This window comes from Lygodium microphyllum, chromosome 23, assembly GCF_053477565.2.
Source record: "Lygodium microphyllum isolate KBCC chromosome 23, Lygodium_microphyllum_v1.1.10, whole genome shotgun sequence".
Taxonomy (NCBI): Eukaryota; Viridiplantae; Streptophyta; class Polypodiopsida; order Schizaeales; family Lygodiaceae; genus Lygodium; species Lygodium microphyllum.
Genome location: NC_141157.1, coordinates 57,407,924 through 57,427,511, shown reverse-complemented (window position 1 = coordinate 57,427,511; position 19,588 = coordinate 57,407,924). Strand labels below are relative to the sequence as shown.

Below are 19,588 nucleotides of genomic sequence, written 5' to 3'. Positions count from 1 at the left end.
TTCAAGGTAGCGTAATGAAACATGACCTGGGTGACCACAAGTCCATCAGATGATTGAATCCTGCGTCTACCCCCCTAGGCCTCTACCTCATCCCCTTCCTAATGCCATCATTGGCATGGGTCGATAATCCATGAGGACCACGTTGCCCTCGTCATCGTGTGAGACGTAAGGGTATATGTAGGTCTCTTCCTCATTCGTCTCCTCCACGTAGTGAACTAGAGCGTCGCTCGGTGGATGGGTCACATAAGGACCAGGCAGTTTAGGAATGCATGTAGGGTTTATGTCCATTCTAGGGACGGTTGGTTTCATATCGTTAGGCACGGGAAGAGCCAATGGGGCTCCCCTTCCGAAGAATGGCTGCGACCTGTTCACTAGGTAAGGCTGGCCGTAGGGTTGCGAGTACGGAAGTCTTCTTGGTAATCTACAATGCGCGACATCATGGCCGAACCTACCGCAGTTAGCACAAGGTCTTGACCTAGGGTCTTGACACTCGACCGTCAAGTGGTTTCTGCCACAGTACACACATTGGACATGCGGGCGCGTTGGTCGTCTCAACATGTCTTGCAACTTGGCTAATTCCATCTTGATATTAGCCAAGCCTTGGTTTGTCTCAATGGCTTTTCCCTTACCTTGGGATAATGGGATTGATCGCTCACTAGAGGTTGACGCTCTCTCTGAGCTTCGCGAGTTGGTCTCCTCTAGATTCAAGCTCCTGGAGTTCCGCTCCTTCAACTGATCATCGACTCTGATGGCTTTCTCAAATACTCCAGCTATCGCGTCTCGCTGCAAGCTCAAATTGCCTGCCAAATCCTTATATAGCTCCTCGTCCCGAATGCCACTGATGAACACAGTCGAAACTGCTCTTTCAGTCGGTCGCTCGCCCATAGGGATTCTCTTGAAGAGGCTCCTCACATGGGTTACGTAGTCGTGGATGTCCTCCTTCTCTTTCTGCTTGACGTTCATCAAGCATACTAGTAGATTATCGGAGTATCCAGGCTCGAAAAATCTCTTAATGAAGAGATCCTTGAGGCTATTGAATTTGGCACGCTCTGCAGCATCTAAGCTCGTATACCACATCCTACCCTTGTCGCCTAGGCAAAGCCCGAGAACGCTTGCGAGCGTTGAGTTTGGTCGTTGAGGCCGTTGGCTTCGCAGACTTGCTCAAACTGCTCAACAAGGCTGTATGGGTCGTCATGAGGTTGGTACTTATCGAATTGCTTGGCAACAATCGGTATTTTGGCCTGGCTCTTTGAGCCTTGGCTTGCCCCTAATCATGCGAGCAGCGACGTCACTAGTGCGATGGCACTCTGCTCTGCTGTTGTATTATCGAGCAGCCGCTTCATGAGAAGCTCGCTCAACATCAAGTCTCCCTCTAGTGCTCTCTCATGGTCCGTTCGATTTCGGCCAGCTAAGTTCAGCACTCGCTACACCTCATGCAGCTCCATGCTTTGCCTTTGGCTCCTAGCCTGCTGATTCCTATTGTACTCGGCTATGCTCTACAATGCTTTGCGGGCTAGCCTTCTCTCCTCTTCTAGATCTGCGATGATTGCGTCTGCTATCCTGCTGCGATGCTCGTACCAGGCGTGCGCATCGTAACTGCTCGCCCTGCTGAATAACATCTGGAAATACGTTCAAATCGAGCTCCCCATTAGACAGATGGTCTGAGCTCTCTTCCGCCATGGTCGAGTTCTCGCACTCCACTAAGCTATCGATCAAGTTGAATAGACTTGACAGATCCACGTCGTTGGTGCTCCTTGCTTGGTTCTACTCTGCACTTTGATGGTTTGTCTATGCCTTGGTTCTCTCTTGCTGGTGGGTTCCTTGAGTGGTTTTATCTAAGTGAGTTCCTTGACTTATTGAATACAATCCTCAATTTATGGTCACTTAGTGTGTGTCGTTTCTCGTGCACTTGTGGTCAATCAGGCTTTCAGCTTTCTTATGTGTACTTCAAGTGCGGAATTCAATGTGAGTGCGGCAAACAATCTCTATATGCCTTACGCCCTCTTGTCTCGTCTCGGGCCTGGCCATTCTAGCGGATTCTAGGGTCTACGCTGCTTCTTGCTGTTCACTCGGGGGTCGATCACAAGTCCTACAATTGGATTTCCGTTCTCAAAGCGTCAGGTCGCTGGGGAGTGCTCCAGCAGTGTCCCCCTGTCCCTTGGTCATGACTCCTACGTCGGGAACTGCCTACAAGGCGTTCGCTATGTTGTCCTGGAGCAGGTTGCGCTTCCAGTCGGTCGCGGGGGTCAATTTTTTATGTTTTCTTTTTTCTGCCTAAGGGTGTGTCTGATTCTAAGAATCAGACGTTCGATTTACCAGTGGTCCCATTCTCAGAATCGGACTAGGTGGGTTCGATTTTGAGCTGTCCGATTCTCAGAATCGGACAGGGGTCAAGTGTCCGATTTTTGAAAATCGGACAAGTGGTCCGATCGGACCAGGTGGGTGGTCCGATTGCTGACGTGTCCTAATCCATGGGTCCAATTCTACGAATCGGACAGGGGTGGGTCCGATTGCCTCGATCAGGCGTTCGATCGGGCAGGTGGTCCGATTTCCTATGGTTCGATTTTCAAAATCGGACGGGTTGGTTCGAATGGTCCAATCGGACAGGATGGTCTGATCGGACAGTTGTCTGAGCATCCGATTTTGAGAATCGAACACTGGATTGGATGTCCGATCTCGCCAACCCGAACGCACTTTCGAGCATGAAATCGTCAAAAATCTTAAGGTATTGATTATTACAAGCTACAAGATTCAACATGAATGATGTTGGAGTGATGGGGAAGAAATCTATATACCTAGAGATCGCCAATAGCAACGTAACTCCTCGCATTGATCGATCGAAATGGGTCACCCAAGCTCTCTCTCTCTCTCTCTCTCTCTCTCTCTCTCAACTAGTTGCAAATGAGGATTTCCTTGCCCTCCAAGAACTTATACCCCTGCTGGACATTACCCAGATGTTACCGATCACTCTCCTTGCGATTCCTATACATTCAAATGAGCATTTTCTCCATTTTCCACTTGTTTTCCCCGATTTTCTCCCTGTTTTATAGCAGCAAACCCTATGCCTCTCGGGTGCGATTTCCTAATGTTAGCCTACTCTAAACACAACAAGAAACGAAAGCAAAACACTGAAATAATTTCTCCATGTTTTTCAATCATCAAACAACCAAAATATCCCAAAATACTTACTTGTTTTGAAGATTGAAAACACCCAAACTTCCTATCTATCTCAAGCTCTATTTCAGGGATGAATCCCCTACTTCGATACTCGATATGAGGCGCGCAAGTGCTCAAGCTTGAATTCGTTGGTCTCGGCAACGGAACCAAAATGTAGAGGGAGCTCACACTCAACCGCCAAGACCCACGGACCGCTTATTGCTTCAAGCATTTCAAGCGAGCTCTAATGGCTATCTCTCACCTAGCCAACACGTCGTCAATCCTACGAGTGTAGTGAGCTTACCTTGATATCGATGTGAGTGGCCTCCTTCCTCACACACCTCTGTGGCTCCACGATTCTTGATGCAAGCTCAAGCATCCTCAAGCCTCCTCCATCGCCAAGCTCCATCCTCCATAGCCGTGCGTGCAAGAAAAGAGAAGAGAAGAGAAGAGCAGAAGAGAAGAGGAGATGGTGAAGAGCTTCACCCTCTTGATCCCTCAATCCCACATTCTCACACTCCCTCTCTCAAGCGCACACACAAGCAAGAAGGAAGAGAAGAAGAGAAGAAGATAAGAGCTCTTGTTAGCCACACACCAAAGAATGAGCTTCCATTCATTTTTTTAAACTTTATATACAAGCCCTAAAATCCCATGGGCACCCATCCCCTTTTTTACATGACCGGCCATTGTGGCAAGGTCCTTTTTCCATTTTACTCTTCTAGCATTATGCCTTTAGCCTACACCCGTCTAATATTTTACAATTGGCACAAGAGGAGCCTGGTGCTCTTTTACAAGAGTTTTTCACGTTTTTGAGGCGCCTTTAATTTAAAATTGCGCTTTTTGTCCCGGCTTAGCTTTAGTGGTCGCCTGCGTGTCTTTGCTCTTTTTCCGTGCTTTTTCTGCTTTTTCCTTCATTTTCCGCCATCTTGACTCGGGGTTAACAGGATATCATCCTCAACTCTTTTCAATCTGGTTGCACATAGGGGGAGATGGTTGTTTCGCAAAAAAGATAGTGTCTACAATGTGTTGAGTTGCAATAGGCTCCATATTTCTACATGGCGGGCATTTTTGGGTGGGGGATCTCCGCTGCCCAAGGTTTTGTGGGTGGGTGGCCGACTAAGGAAAATACAACTTACACATTAAAAAAGTGACATTATGCACATTGACATGTTTTGAACCCCAACCAATCCAAAGAGAGAAAAGTTCTATAATCAATGGGCCACATCCCTCTTGGTGTGGGAATTGGCCGCATGTGGTGTATAAAGACTCTCATGTACATTTTTCACACTACCTACCATTTTGGGCAATGTGTAACTGTCCTCATTCACAGGGTCCACATGGACTCATGAGCATCATGTTTGCCATATTCAAGCCACCTAAGTGGTCTTTAAGTATAGAATTGTAGGATAACATCTAATCTTTTTGTAGGCACACATGCTTAAACTTCCATGAGTGCATGTGTTGCACATTGAGAATGACATTGTAGACTTAAACTATATCAAGGAGTGTTTGAAAAGCTCTCACTTCAAATTCTAGTCTCTATTGTATAGAAATTGCAAAATATGTGCAACAAGAACACAATAGTGAAGCTTTCTAGTGGAGGTGTGTTGACTTATCCCCAAGCATGGTCACCTTCTTAATCATCTTGAAGGTTGGTAATAATAGTGAACAACTGGAGAAGGCAAAATGTTATGCTGGAACTTCTATTGATAGAAGACTACTTAATGTTGACAAAGAAAATGAAGATGTCATAAATACACACGTACAATCTCACTAGCTAGGTTATGCACATACACAAAGTGTTGTGTGCATCCATACATAGGTTGTTTTAATATAATCATGCTTGGCAGTTTCAGATCTAAGGATTGGAAGATCCAAATATCTAAGATCTTTCTTTGTACTTTTTCATAGCCATTGTCCATACAATAGATATCAAGTTGCAATTAACCATAGCATAAATATTCACATGCATATAAGTTATACACGAATAAGTATGTAGATGATGGATTGATACAAAAAATCATTCTTCCAAATATAACTAATAGAAAAAAATCAAACTTACTTCAATGCATTTAGATATACATAAGAGGATGAATGTACAAATACATAACCTATTGTTTGTTGAACAAAATGCTTCAAAAAGGTAATCGATTTAGTGAAAATTGACCCTTTAAACTCAACAATAGGGGTTGCATACAAATTTTCATGAACATGTTATGCTATTTATTTTATTGCTATAGAAATATGATGCTATTTTTTATTTTGTGGATTTTAAGTGTTATCTTCTATTTACTACATATAGTGACTTGTTGCACACATGCATGTGTGTGGCAAAGGTCATGTTGTGCAAGTTAGATAGAAAGTAGCAAATTAATGTGCTTGGTGTTTTTTGAGACCAAATTATTAGTCGACAAAGTGATGCAAATACAATGACTTTTATATTTACCACTTGGGCCCCTTTAGTACATAAGATTATTATTATTATTAGGTGCTATTATTGGATGGATTTATTTATGCCTTAGGGCAATACCTTTTTTTTGTTAGGTTAGAATTATAATTTAGGCCTTAGCAAAACTTATATAGGTCCTAGAAATAATTAGACAAAAGCAAGTGTTTTGTGCAAGGAAAGCAAAAAGCCCAACATGATGCCTTAGTTGAATGAAACAATTGATGATGGATCAATGCCACTATTTGTACTTCTAGATATATATTAGAGTAGAGCAAATCAAATGTTTAAGTTCACATTGATGCAAGTCAACTTGCATACAATGGCACATGAATGTGGAATTTGAAATGCAATGAGATAGTACTTTTTATTTGTGTGCCATGCTTAATTTTCTAATTCTTCAAGGTCCTTAGCATGCTCTTTTCAATGAGGCACCTAATTACTATCCTATTACTATCATTGGTTATATGTTTAAGGTTTCCATCTAGCTAAGAGTGTTGGAGAGTATCTTCTAGTTAAAGTTGCTAGTTAAAGCATGTAAAAGCAACTTTCTTTTCCATTAAAGTATATCTTAGTTGAGAGTCTTCTAGAACACTTGAGTCTCAATTCAAATTCCATTGCATTATTCTCAAAAGGACATGTGTTTGACATATGAAAAGTTGTCCAAAAAGAGAACCTTGCAAGATGGGGCTTTACATATTTAAATTTTGTCTAGCTTTCAGGTGCCATCAATATCAACTACCAAAATTTACCTAACGTGATCTTTGTAATCCTTGAAAGTTGTGTTTTTTTATCACTGGTAATAAAGAAATATATTTCAAGGATGAATTCAAGTTTCTAATAGCATGAAATTGTTGGGGTTTGCACATCATTCCACATGGAGTGTATTCCTCATTGCATTGAAGTGTGCCACTTGCCCTTTTGGTGAGCAAAGGGCGTGATTGATCCCTTTGCTCACAAAAACATGAATCAAGCAATGCACAACCTTGTGAGCTTCACAAGGATGCTAGCCACACACATAACTAGTGCTCATTGTTTGCTTGTAAATGTACATATATATATATATATATATATATATATATATATATATATATATATATATATATGTATTGGTCTATTTGCTTCAAAATCTATTTGTCTTTTAGATTTCAAAGTTTAAAATTTGCTCTCCTTGTTGATGTACGCCAAGTTTTCTCAAATTGTATGACCCTACCCTTGTATCTAGCACTAACACTCTTTCTCTATAATTTTAAGCACCCATTTGCTTCTAAGTTGACACTTATTTTGCCAAATAAGGTGGATCTACAACCATGCAAACTCTTTCTAACTATGTTTGCAAAATGGATTGTACATTTGATAACCTAGTAGGGATGAGTATTATGAGCACTAGAAGGTGTTAATTTTTAGCCTATAGTTGCATACGACTCTTCTTAAGCATATATTGACCATTGGTGTAGAGTAGGTTGTGTCGATTTTACATGGTCCTTTTAAGGACCTTGGCACTAATTTAGAGCTATTTTGACTAGAGTCTCACAAAAAATTATTTTGACTAGTTTCATGATCAATTGAGTGTTCTATTTTTAAGTATAGATACAATGGGGATTCTAGGCAAAAGATATATATTAGGATGGGTCCTAAGCCATTACTTTGCTCATACTTAATTTTTTAATAAAGTGAAAAATCACCATGGCTTGGTTTGCTCAATATTACACTATGGTAATAGAGGATAGTAACATGCATGTAAACACATATTACAACACCAACAACTATAGCCTATTGCTTATAATTGACTAGCGGGGAGCTTCAACATGTTCTTGATCTTGAACATCTGATGTGACATCCTATATACTCATAATGAGTCTAGCTTAGGAATGAAGACCAAAATGGGCCCATAATTCAATAGCCAACAATTCATCACTTTCCCCACATTTCTACATGAAAATTAGTTTCATGGACACGAACTTTCTCTTTGATTTATGGTCCTTTGTGATGACAAGCTTTAAGTTGACAAGTTAATGAAAAACGAGCTTTAGTATTGATCAATCTGTAACATTAGAAAAAAAACTTCTAGATTTTCAAGAAGGAAGTTTGAGAAAAGATGAAGCTAATCCCATTTCAATAACATCTTAATTAGATGCCAATAAGTTCCATTGGACAAAGCCTATAAATTTTAAATGGAAGGTTCTTGTATTGAGTCCCCTGTCCATGAAAAATTGAGGTTTAGTGTCAATGAAAGACGAGGTTTAGACTTGAGAAACTTGTAAAATGAATATTTTCAAGGAGGAAGTTTGAAAAATGATGAAGACGATCCCATTTCAATAGTGTTTGATTTAGATGCCATTGAGATCCTTTGGAGGAAGCCTACAAAATTCTAAACGGAAGGTTCTTGTTTTGAGTCTCTTGTGCATGAAAAATTGAGGTTTAGTGTCACAAAAAAACGAGGTTTAGTCTTGAATGAATTGTAAAATGGGAAAAAACTTCTTTAGTTCCGAGGAGGAAGTTTGAAAGATGTTGAAGACAATCTCATTTCAATAGTATTTTATTTAGATTTAGATGAGATGCCATTGAGGTCCTTTGGACACAACTTTTTAAATTGAATGTTCTGATAGTTCATGAAATGGAGGTTTAGTGTGAAGTGAATTGTTAATTTAGAAAAAAAAGCTTGAAAATATTTAGAAAAAAGTATTTTAAAGTTTTAACAGATAAGATTATTTTAGGTGAAGTATGACAAAAAGATTGCAAAATCTAGCAAAAACATGCAAATTTGCTAACACTTGCTCAATGCTACCTGAAGTGGTCATGAGATGCGGGTAGCCAATGGGTCAAAGAGATGGCGGACTGTGGTGTCCAGGGGGGTTTCGCCGTGTGTGTAAACGGCCTTAACTTGTTGGGGAGGGCCCGGGAGGGGGGCGGGGCCCACAGGCCCTGTGCTCCCTGACCCAAAGCCGCGGTGGACTGTTGGTGTAAACAACCTTAACTTGTTGGGCAAGGCTCGCCGCCCGCCGGGCGCCGGGAGGCGACGGGGCCCACAGGCCCTGTGCTCCCTGACCCACAGCCGCGGTGGGGACCGGGGTAACGAACGGGTTTGACTTTGCCCACAGCTTCCGCGTGCCAAAATGTCTTGCTCGTAGGGAAAGTTGACAGCGACGCGTGGCGGCCAATCATAGGACGACACAAAGTGAACCAGTTATATCTTTTAAAAAATGTCAGTAACTTAGACGATGGTGATTATTCTCGTGCGATCGAAATTTGAAAATTTTCTTGTACGCCAAACTGGACGCGTGGGCGGCGTCGATCGTCGGGACTCGGGACTGACTGCCCACAGCCGAGTGCCGACTCGGGAAAATAAAGCACCTTTGAGATTGCACAGCTTTTAACTAATTGTTTTAATAATTCAAGATGCGACTTTAGTACTTTACCAATTATTAAAGGATTAACTAATATGAAGTTCCAAATTATCATGTGACGTAAGTGATTAAAATTTAAAAAAAAAAACATAGTTATAACGCGCGTGATTGGACGAAAGCTTCTCAGACACTCCCCAGTCCCGGTGGGTGGAAACCGGGCCAGGTCTTCCGAATCCCACTGTTGATTGACGGAGACTCAGGAGTCAGCCCTGTTGGAGGCTCTGGACTCTGGAGTCTGCACAGTGTACTTCTTCTCTCTATACATTTGCATTAGTGGCATATGCCCAGTGCCCACAACCTCTGTCTCGTCTGCAAAATTCTTTCTTGTCTCAAGTCTCTCTGCAAAATCCTCCCTTGTCCTTCCTCCTCGTTTCTGCCCTCGGTACAAAAGCTCTCTCTCTCTCTCTCTCTCTCTCTCTCTGTCCGAAGCCCTCTTTGTGACCTGATAACACTGACGTTGGTCCCCGGGTCCTTTCACCACTATCCACCCACACCTTTCATCCTCTGCTCCTGCCGCCATGAAGCCCATCCTCAGACACCATGATCATGACGCCTCTCTTCAGCTTCAGCCAGGCCTCGCAGGCGCCCTGGTCGTCGTCTGTGCAGCCGCTGTGGCTGCCCTTTTCCAATTCGGCAGCAGTAGAAGAAGAAAGAATAGCAGCTATGGCAGCAGTACCGGAGCCGACGTCAAGACGGGAGACTCCATCCACTCCGAGACCATTGTGGGCAAATTGGGTAACTTGGACCATGCGCCCGCTCGCAGACGCGTCCGTGCTGCTTTTCAAGACGCACTGCGGAACTTGGACCATCCCTTCTTCCAGGTAAGAATCCCCTATTCACAGTTCTTGCGTTTGTATGGCTGGCTATGGGGTGTCAAAACTACATGCAGCATTAGTAGGGCCTTTCCACAAGAAGTTTTGGATATGTTCTCATATGTGAAAAGGGGCTCTTTCCCCTTGTTTTCCATATATCGTTCCGCATCATGAGCTTCTGCTCGGGAGGCACCACACCCCAGGCTAGCAGACCTGTGCCCCCAACCACACCTAGCTAGGTGTACGGTTCCACTGTTGCAGAAGCTCACGATGTTGTTTGATTTACAATGTGGGAATTTGTCTAAAACTTGTGTTTGCAGCATGCCAATTCTTCATCAGCTGACTTCTATTTCTTGTTCTTGCTCTCATTGTGATGGCCCTCTTTGCAGGAATCGCTTGATGGAGTGGATGCGAATGAGGTAATTTAAAATTCTTACCAATGGAGCATATCATTCATATCTGACCCCTTAGGTCCTTTAGATTCACTCAGCACTGAATAACCTCGAGGAATTACTTGGATAGCTAGACATGGCGTTGGCATCTTTAAGATCAGCACTAAACTTCCTCCAGGATTCACTTGAAAGCTCTCCAAAAGCAATTCATTACTCTGTTCCATTGGAGGCTTTTTGGATTTGGATAATCTTTACAAGTGCAATTTGTCCTTTGGTATTGTCTAACGGACCACATTTGATGGGGTTGCTGTTATAAGAAGCTCTACTTCTGATATCTTAGCGTATCTATGTGCTTTATACTCCAGATAACTCTCTGCTAAGGGGCAAGGCTAGAAATTGGTTGTATCGATTTTGTTTTGAAGCTATGCAGACTAAATGTTCATTGCAACTGTGCTGAAGTCAATCACAGCCATCTTTGCTCTATTTCGCATGTTATTCAGGAACATATCATTTTCTAGAATCATCCAAGGACAAAAGAAGTTGTCTAATGGAGGGTCCCATCTGTTATGCACGCTGGTGACATTATATGAGGGAGCACCATGGTTCTGTGGATGACATGCAAATGCTGTCAATTCAAACATTCACTTGGTTTAGATACATTCATTTAAGCATTCACGTCAAGGGACTGCTTAAGATCTGTCCATTCCTAAAGCATTATTTAGGTTAGTCTAAAATAGGGCTTAGTCAAGAAGCTGTAGGCTTTTGTGCTTTCCTTTTGTAGAGTTAACGGGCATTCAGTTCTTTAGTGTCGAGAAACAAAGATCCCTACCTGGGCATACATATTAGTTCTATGTAGGAAGCTCGAGTTTAGAAGAGGCTGTGCAAAAGCAAATACTTGCTATTCAAATCCATTTAGATTTTGACCATATTATTCCTACCTCCCAGGTTTTAGGTTTGCCTTATTAGTTTCCTCTAAAGCGCAATTAGGAAAGAATCTGAAACGGTTGCTCAAAATACCACATCACCAGTGTTTTTTTGTCTATACCCTGTGTTGATTTCTCTGAGTTGTTTTCTGTAGTCTCAATGGGCATTCTTATGGTTTTAATGAGGTATTTCTCTCCTGAGGTGCTTGTGGGTTGTCTGAATGTGCAGTTCTACGAGGAGAATTCACGGGGTGTAGAGATCTTTACAAGAAGCTGGCTGCCAGAGGCAGCAACCATCAGAGCAACTGTTTTTATTTGCCATGGATATGGGGATACATGCACTTTTTTCTTTGAGGGTAAGCCATTGTGTAAGGATTTCAGGACGTAAGGGGTCAAAGAAAGCACAAACTAACAGATAGTATCTTCTGTTAACTTGCCCTGTTTTGGATGATTACAATTGCAGGAGTTGCTCGGAAGCTTGCAAAATCAGGATATGCGGTATTTGGAATGGACTATCCTGGGTTTGGTCTATCAGCTGGTTTGCATGGTTATATTCCGGAATTTGACCAGCTTGTAGATGATGTTGTTGAAAACTACACAAAGATTAAAGGTCAGCTCTGACTTCTTATACAGCTGTTCCCACTTTCTTTTTGCAGATGGTTGAAAAAAACCTGTGTGCTTCATATGTGGAGAAACAGTTGTCCCCTCTTCAACATTTCTATTCCATTGTTACTCATTCCAGACTCTGGTTCTTGTTTGTATATGATGTTAAATGTTACCATTCTAATATATAAGACTCCCGACTCCATGCATGCTATAAATACATTCTCCATAGCTGAAACTTGCAGATTCTGCTGCAAAAAACTGTGGGAGCTGAAAGGAGAGAGATGCAGTAGACTATTAGCAAGTCTATCCTTCCAAATGAGCCCTTTTGGCTGAAAAGCATCCAACAGCTGATCCATATGCTTTGTTCATTGGTGCTGCTTATCGTAACTGAGCTACTCACTCAGGGAACCTTTCAATTTGGGTCTGGTGAAACTTGATGCGAACCTATTAGGTCTAATCTTTCGATTGAAAGAAAGTTTGGCATTGCACATTGAGGAAAGTCATCTCAAAGTTTGAATTAAGTACTGCCATTAATTTTGTTAATTTGAGCTCATTAATTGAATTGGTTGACAATATTGAAGTTATTTTGAGGATAGATGATGACAATGGGTTGAAGATAGTAGGAGAGCAGACTGGAATTGACAAATGCAGCAGTGTAGATGGTTGGAATGTCAAAACGCAGGTGTATGCAACCTGGGGACAGCCTTAGGAGGTCTAAGGCAGTGACTGGTAGTTGAACCAGGCCATGTGCTAGTAGTAGGACAGTGGCATAGTTAGCAACTGGAGATGAGGAGGATGATCACAATGATGATGTAAGAAGAAAGGAGTATAGAGAATGTTGGCAATGATGATTAAGGTATCAGTGAGATGGAGAAGAAATGGCATTGAAGGGTGAAAGTGAGGGATAATGGATGAAAATGGCAATGCACATTGAGTCTCTTTTTACAGATAATTTTGAGCTAGAAGTCCTAGTGAATATTCTTTAGTCTTGTTCTAATCGATTTAATGCTTTTGGGGACTATTTAAGAGCTAGAAAATGCCAAATCAATGCAATCAATCAAGTGGCAATTTCTTGTGGATTGAAGAGGATGGAAAGAAGGCTTTGAGTCTGTACTTCAAAGATTCCACCCCAAAGAGACCAAGGCATTGGGCCAAAGGTGTCACTCAGGACTATCTAGGGATCTATTAGGATCACAAAGGTGATGCATATCTTCCTTTGAGTTGCCCAAGAGGTCACCCAAGTGAAATCAAGACATTGGACCAAGGGTGCCATAATAGATTGTGCAGGTGTTTGCAATGATTGTAAAGGCATCAAACAATTCAATGGAACTTTGAGAAAACTTGGTTCATTAGTTCATATGAATGTGGAACCAATGTATAAAGGCATAGTCAAAGGTGCTGATATAGAAGTATGATGAGATAGATGAGGGAAATTGTTGCAAGGAGTGTGGTAGTTGCTCGAGATGTTGGGATGGAAAGGAAAGCATGCTATGCAATGCATGGGCTTTCATTTGGAGGGATCCACAGTCTCATATGTTTTCATCAGATGTTCCAAATGCCCAACATACACACACACGCAATACTAGTGCAAGGGGTGATCTAATAATGGGCATGCTCAAGTAGCAAGGTGCCACTTGGACAAAGCCCTAATAAGAGAGTTATTCACTTGCCAAGCGTTTTGTTACAATGGAAAATAAATGTAGATACAAGAGGGGAGGGATGTTGATGTCAAAGACAAAAAAGACAAGTGGATTCTTGAATGTACATGTGGAAAGAGCAACCCTCTCTCATACCATGGGTGTTGATGCCAAAGGAGAGGAGTTGCAATCAGTTTATGGTTTTGATAACTTGAATGAAGAAGATGAAGATTTTAGCTGGAAGAGTGTTGTTGGAGAAACAACTACCATGGTAACTTCAAGGGACACCCGAAGCCCAGTCTTAGAGAGGAAGCCCCATGTCAGTCGAAGAAGTAGGGCTCAATCAAACCAGTTAGCTATGCCTTTTGGTGTTGTGGAAGGCATTGTTTGAGGGGGACTAACTATAACCGCATTACTAGGAGGTCACCATTGGGTTGTGTGGGAACTAGCTTTTAGGGGTAGAAAGAGTGCTACAGCTGCGATAGTAAGGCCCTCTTCGATTTTGCCGAAGGGAATGACCTTGTGTGGGTTTTCTCGATGTATGAAGGGTATTAAGAGAAGACCCAAGAGGATTACCTCGGGCCCTGTAGTGGCACTCCTTGTCCACATGACCCACGCATTGGTACTAAGTACAAGGTTTGTTCTTTGTAGGAACATGTTGCCAAGTTGATCTAGAATTTGTGTTTTCATTTGAAGAAGGGGAGTCATCCTTTTTAGGACTTGCCTTGGAGTCTTGCCACCCTCAATGTTCCCCTCGAAGAAGTGAAAATCAGAGCTCCCTCTAAAGATAACAATCGGGAAGAAGTGGTTTGCTTGTGGACTTGGTCATGCAGCTAAGTGTTGACCAAAGACATGAAGTGCATTGCATTACAATAGTTCCTATTTTGGTTTCCATTTACAGCCCCGAAAGGCTTTATTTGTATCGATTATTAGTGTCACAGTGCCACCCTAGATAGTTTAATGACTCATGTGCCTATAAATAGGGCAAGGGCATTCAACACTCCACTCATAGTCTTTCATTCATTCTTCATCATTGCCCCATCACATCGTCAACCACAGCCCTCTACCATTGCTGTCCACACCCCTACCCTAGCAAATATCTCGGATCGTGGTGCTGTCCAGCTGATTGTGACACTATACCAGGAGAGACGATTTCATTCTGGAGGTCTTCTTCGCATCCACATCAGCTCGAGAGACTCTAAATTGTTGTGTTTTGAGTCCACACAGCCTGGTGACCTGTTCTTCATCATTTCTACTGTTGTGTTTGCTAGCTTCACTCCTCCTTGGACTGGTACAGCAGATCAGCTTCATCATTATTGTGTGTTTTCAGCTCTTGTTGCCACCCCAGCACCTAGGCGACAGTTCCCAGCCATCAGCCACTTCATTTGGTATCAGAGCATATTGTTCCATCTTTCGACTAGTGTAACTCAGGAGTTGGCAAGCGAACTAATAGAAGATTGGCAAGGTCTGCAACAAGATACCTTGCTACATAAAATTGAAGTAGATTGTCATCTCACTTGGATAAGCCAGTGGTGGTGAACTCGGCGAGTAGTTGCTTGTTTTTGAGACCTTTAATCCTGCTTACTCTTTCTCAAGTGTTTCTCTTTTCTGTCCTTAGCTAGTCTTTTTTCTTCCTTGTTTTTCTTTCTGTACTCCTCTCCAACTTCCTTTCTTCTTCTCTTTAGTTTTTTCACTTTTAACTTCTTTGCTCTCATGAATTTCCTATTTCAATAACGATCCTTGATCCTCTTAACTTTTGTTCCTCTTTTACTTCACCTCATGGGTGAGGGGGTCTTAACTCTATCCAATAGGTTGTTTGGATGACCTTGGAAAAGGGACTTCCACAATGGATCATGGCTCCTTTTGCATTTGCAATTGTCATCTCACCCTTGGGTATCTAATGATGGATTTTTGAGCTTTTAATATAACCTCATGGACCGCATTGATCTGCAGATTGTTCAAGTGCGAGAAAGAGACCCTAAATGCTAGTTTGGTGAGGGAGGGACGGATGAATCTGAAAATGACTAGCACTAAAACCATGTTTGAATGAAATAGAAGTTAAAATTGCAGGTGTATTGGTTTCTGTTCCTGTTCCCCTATGTCTAGAGTCTCTTGATTCATGTTTACTCATGGTATCGGTTTGGGTCTCCTAGGTAACTGACAACTAGTTTTTGCATAATATATGGAGCAACATGGAGGGGGTTTGGCTCATACTATTCAAAAGGATAATACAAACCTGCCACTAGGCTTGGTTGAGATCAAGGGCTAAGGCATTGGATCGCCAGCAGTCTCGAAATTGGTTTGTCCTCCGCTACCAGAGAGGTGGACGACCCCACAAGCTCGATATCACAAGTGATTCTCATCTCCTTCTGACATGCCTATGGGTAAATCGATGGTAGCAATGTAACTTCTGCTGAAGTAAATGGGGGATTATGTTGAGGAGTGGAGTGGGGGTACCTTCTTTGAATGTATTCGTTTGGAAAATTTTCATCTACTTGAACTTTAGATAGGTTGGAGATTTGGAAGAAGAGGAGGAAGAAATACAAGTGCTGTCTTCCATGTCTGAGGGAATACTGCTGCCGTAGAGCCATCAGAATAGGAAAGGTAGTGTGGATAGGAAGCTCCCAAGTTGAGGTGATTGAGACATCAAAGGTTAGCACATGTTGCTTGTGCAAACCTAGCACTCATGATATATAGCACAGGATATTCTTTAGAAGAGCATCAGCTCTAATATCATGTGAGGAATCAGGATACACAAGGCTTTGCAGAGAATATATAGATAGTGTACAAACAAGACTAACAAAATTGAACTCAAACTAGAAAACAAATGCATGAAGAATGAATGCTGAAATGAATGAGTTAGAGATATAATTGTATGCATAAGGAGCAGAGGCTGTCCAATAGTCACTCTCTCTCGTAGGGGTGGGCTGATGCAAGGTGTTGGAGAGTGTTGTCCTCCATGGACGGATCTTGAGTGTGGCAAACCACCAATGCTGATGGCAGCATGAAACTAATGATAGATGAATGAGGAAGAGAGATATACCTATGTGCTCAAGGAGCAGAGCTGTCCAACAGCCACTCTCTTGTGGGAGTGGGATGAGGGAGTATCTCCTATATAGGGGGAGGGGGAGGGGAAGGGGTGAAGACTCAAGAGGAGGGGAAAAAAGAGGGGTGGGGCTAGGCATTCAAGGGAGCTGAAAGGAGAGATTGGCAAGGTGGGGGGGAGGGGGGTGAGTGATCGATTTTATGAAATATCTATGAGAACTCATGGTCTATGAAATACTGGAAAGGAATTGATGTATGGAGGGTAAATGATTAAATGGCATGACTACAAATGAGTGCAATGGATCATCCACCATATCCAGCATGTGAGTGGTTGCACTCAGGCTGTTATGTAGATTGGGGATATAGCCATGAAGCTGGGATCACTATGGAATGACTTCACTGCCAACTACTACTCTAGAGAGATGCGGGCACTTGTTATTGTCTCTGTAAGTTTATATCATCAGATTTGTTATGGAGTCTGGAGACATATGGCTGTTAATGTGCTGTGCTTGTGTTGTAGAAGGGAAACGGAAGGGAGGGCAGGACATCTGGATCTGAAGGAGGGGTAGGGGTGGGGAGGGAGGAAAAGATTTGAATGGACACTTGTCTTGCTTAAGGTTGCACTGGAGTCTGTTTTAGAACAAGCGTGTTGATGCACCTATGCTTGCGTTGAATGAGCAGTGATCTCCCCATCGAACACCTCTTTTGTTTTTCCCATTCTGGTACATTTTATCTCATTTTCTGAAATTTAGTAACTCGGGGTTGTTTTGCAGCACGTCCTGAGTTTGACAGGCTTCCATGCTTTCTGTTTGGCGAATCTATGGGAGGAGCCGTGGCACTAAAGATTCATTTGAAGCGGCCAACCATGTGGGATGGTGCAGTGCTTGTTGCTCCAATGTGTAAAGTATAATCTCCATGCTTTCATGTGCCTATTATTTGAGCTGTGGCAATAACCGAGCTTATACACGGATATGTTTATGTTTCTCACATTTTAGAAACATGGCCGAACTCTGAGCTTTACTGTGATGATAATGTTGCATTTACAGATTGCTGCAGACATGTACCCACCCTGGCCGCTCTTGCATATATTGATATTTCTTGCCTACTTATTCCCTAGGGCAAAGCTAGTACCAGAGAAGAACCTTGCAGATTTGGCATTTAAAGATACTGAGAAACGATGGCAGGTTGTGTTTTGAATTTTGCACGGAGTCCTTTCAGCTATCACTGGTTTTTCTCATATTGTGTGATTGTGATTTTGATTCTGCAGACAGCCTACAATGTGGTAGCCTACAAGGATCGACCACGTTTGAAAACTGCCTTAGAGTTGCTAAAAGCTACTGATGATATTTCAAGCCGATTGAATGAGGTGTGTTCATGTCCCTTCGAGGGATCCTACACCTGCGCATGCCCCATAACCTGTTCTTGTGTGCCATCTTTTGCTTGGTGACATGCAAGAGATGGCTACCTGACCTGTGGCTGCATCTGTGTTGAATTTGGCTATCTAATGCCGTCTTTTGTCTAACTGCAGGTATCACTTCCAATGTTGATTTTGCATGGGGCTTGTGATATTGTCACCGACCCATCTATCAGCAAGGCTCTTCATGAGCAGGCTATAAGTGAAGACAAGACTCTGCGTCTCTATGAGAATGCATGGCACAGTGTTCTGGAAGGAGAACCAGATGAGGTAATCCTGCAGGTATTTAGTGACATCAAGTCTTGGCTTGATTCACACAGCCAGTAAAAGAAACCTGGCTCAACTTCCAACGATTTCTTAATCATTTATTGATGTCATTAATATTTTAGCACATCAAATTCAATTGGGTTGTACCATCCAGCCTAGTGAATTGCACCCAAAGTTGGCAATTCAGACATTGGAAATGTGTACCTTCCAAAGGCAGATGCCAAGGCCTGGAAATTGTGCAGAGTTGTATTTAAAAGCAATACAGTTGGCAATCAAGATTAGGGCAAAATTTCATACCCTTACATCAGCTCATGAAGTGCATGAGCTGTATAGCCCTTTGAAATGCTTCTATTATGCCCAAAGTGAGATTGAGGTTCAATATTGTGTTACACTAAACATTTGCAAGATATCCACATGTAGAAACATTTCCAAGGCATATATTTGCATGCAAAGCATACACACGGCTATTGCAGTTACTAATACCTCATGCCCTTATCTTTCATCTCCAACAATCAAAATACTTATTCCGTGCAAATGCATGATTATTAAGTAACCTAGTGTTGGTGTGTATGACACTCGAGCAATCAAAATACACCAATAGATTGTAGAAACCTGAACAATCAAAGTTACTACAAAGTTATGGTCCTATATACTATCTCAATACAGTGCCCATGGTGTATCATTCACATCATGGATCTAGCAATGCAAATGAAAAACAATCATTTCTGTATTACTATACATCCTTTGCAAGGCCATCTTTAAATAATGATTATGATTAGAAATCCCATTAAACTGTCATGACTATCCTTGTTATAATACAATAATAATGCTTCTTGTAACTATCATAACATCGTGTCTAATTTCCCATTGAAGATGGACTTTCATGTTAATAAAAAAGGAGCTTGATTATAAAAAGTGGGGCAGTTTAGGCAAAAACCCTAAGTGTGGCTGCCAATGCCCCATTACCAATTCTCCCTGGCATCATACAAGCCATACTGATATGCTAGTTTACCCTTGGTAGAACATCTACACATTTAACTTCTACATTGACACCTTCAAATAACATCCTATTTTTTGCCTCCCACAGTGCTTGCAAAATGAAATGATAATTCTAGCTACCCCCCCAACACCATCCTGCTGACCAAAACATACATAATGAATGCCTTTCTTGTCATCTTCATCAATGCCTAGTTTTCCCCTTACCTGAGACCAAGCAAGGGATGCTTTGCATCCATCCCAAAAAAATGTCTAGTAGTCTCCTCCTTGCCACATGTGCATGTGTCCACTGGAAGACCTGTCCTCCTGAGTTTGTTTGCAGACAAAATTGCTCGCATTGCCCCCCTCCAAACAAAGGTCCTGTTCTTAGGAGGGACATGGAGTTTCCATAATTCTAACATTTTCTTATCATTAGCATTTTGAACTTTGATAGGCCAAAACATACTCTCATAAGAAGGGAGTCATAGAATTCATAGTAGACAAAATT

The 19,588-nt window shown here is 42.1% G+C and overlaps 1 protein-coding gene across 1 annotated transcript; it reads left to right on the top strand.

Moving 5' to 3' along the window:
* Nucleotides 1-9,224: 9,224 nt before the first annotated feature.
* Nucleotides 9,225-18,889, top strand: LOC148016212 (caffeoylshikimate esterase-like). Its single transcript, XM_087663679.1, has 8 exons — nucleotides 9,225-9,830; nucleotides 10,211-10,240; nucleotides 11,366-11,492; nucleotides 11,600-11,746; nucleotides 17,198-17,328; nucleotides 17,471-17,608; nucleotides 17,692-17,790; nucleotides 17,953-18,889. Exons 1-8 carry the CDS (start codon nucleotides 9,528-9,530, stop codon nucleotides 18,163-18,165), a joined length of 1,188 nt encoding a protein of 395 aa, XP_087519805.1. The 5' UTR covers nucleotides 9,225-9,527; the 3' UTR covers nucleotides 18,166-18,889.
* The last annotated feature ends 699 nt before the right edge of the window (nucleotides 18,890-19,588 follow it).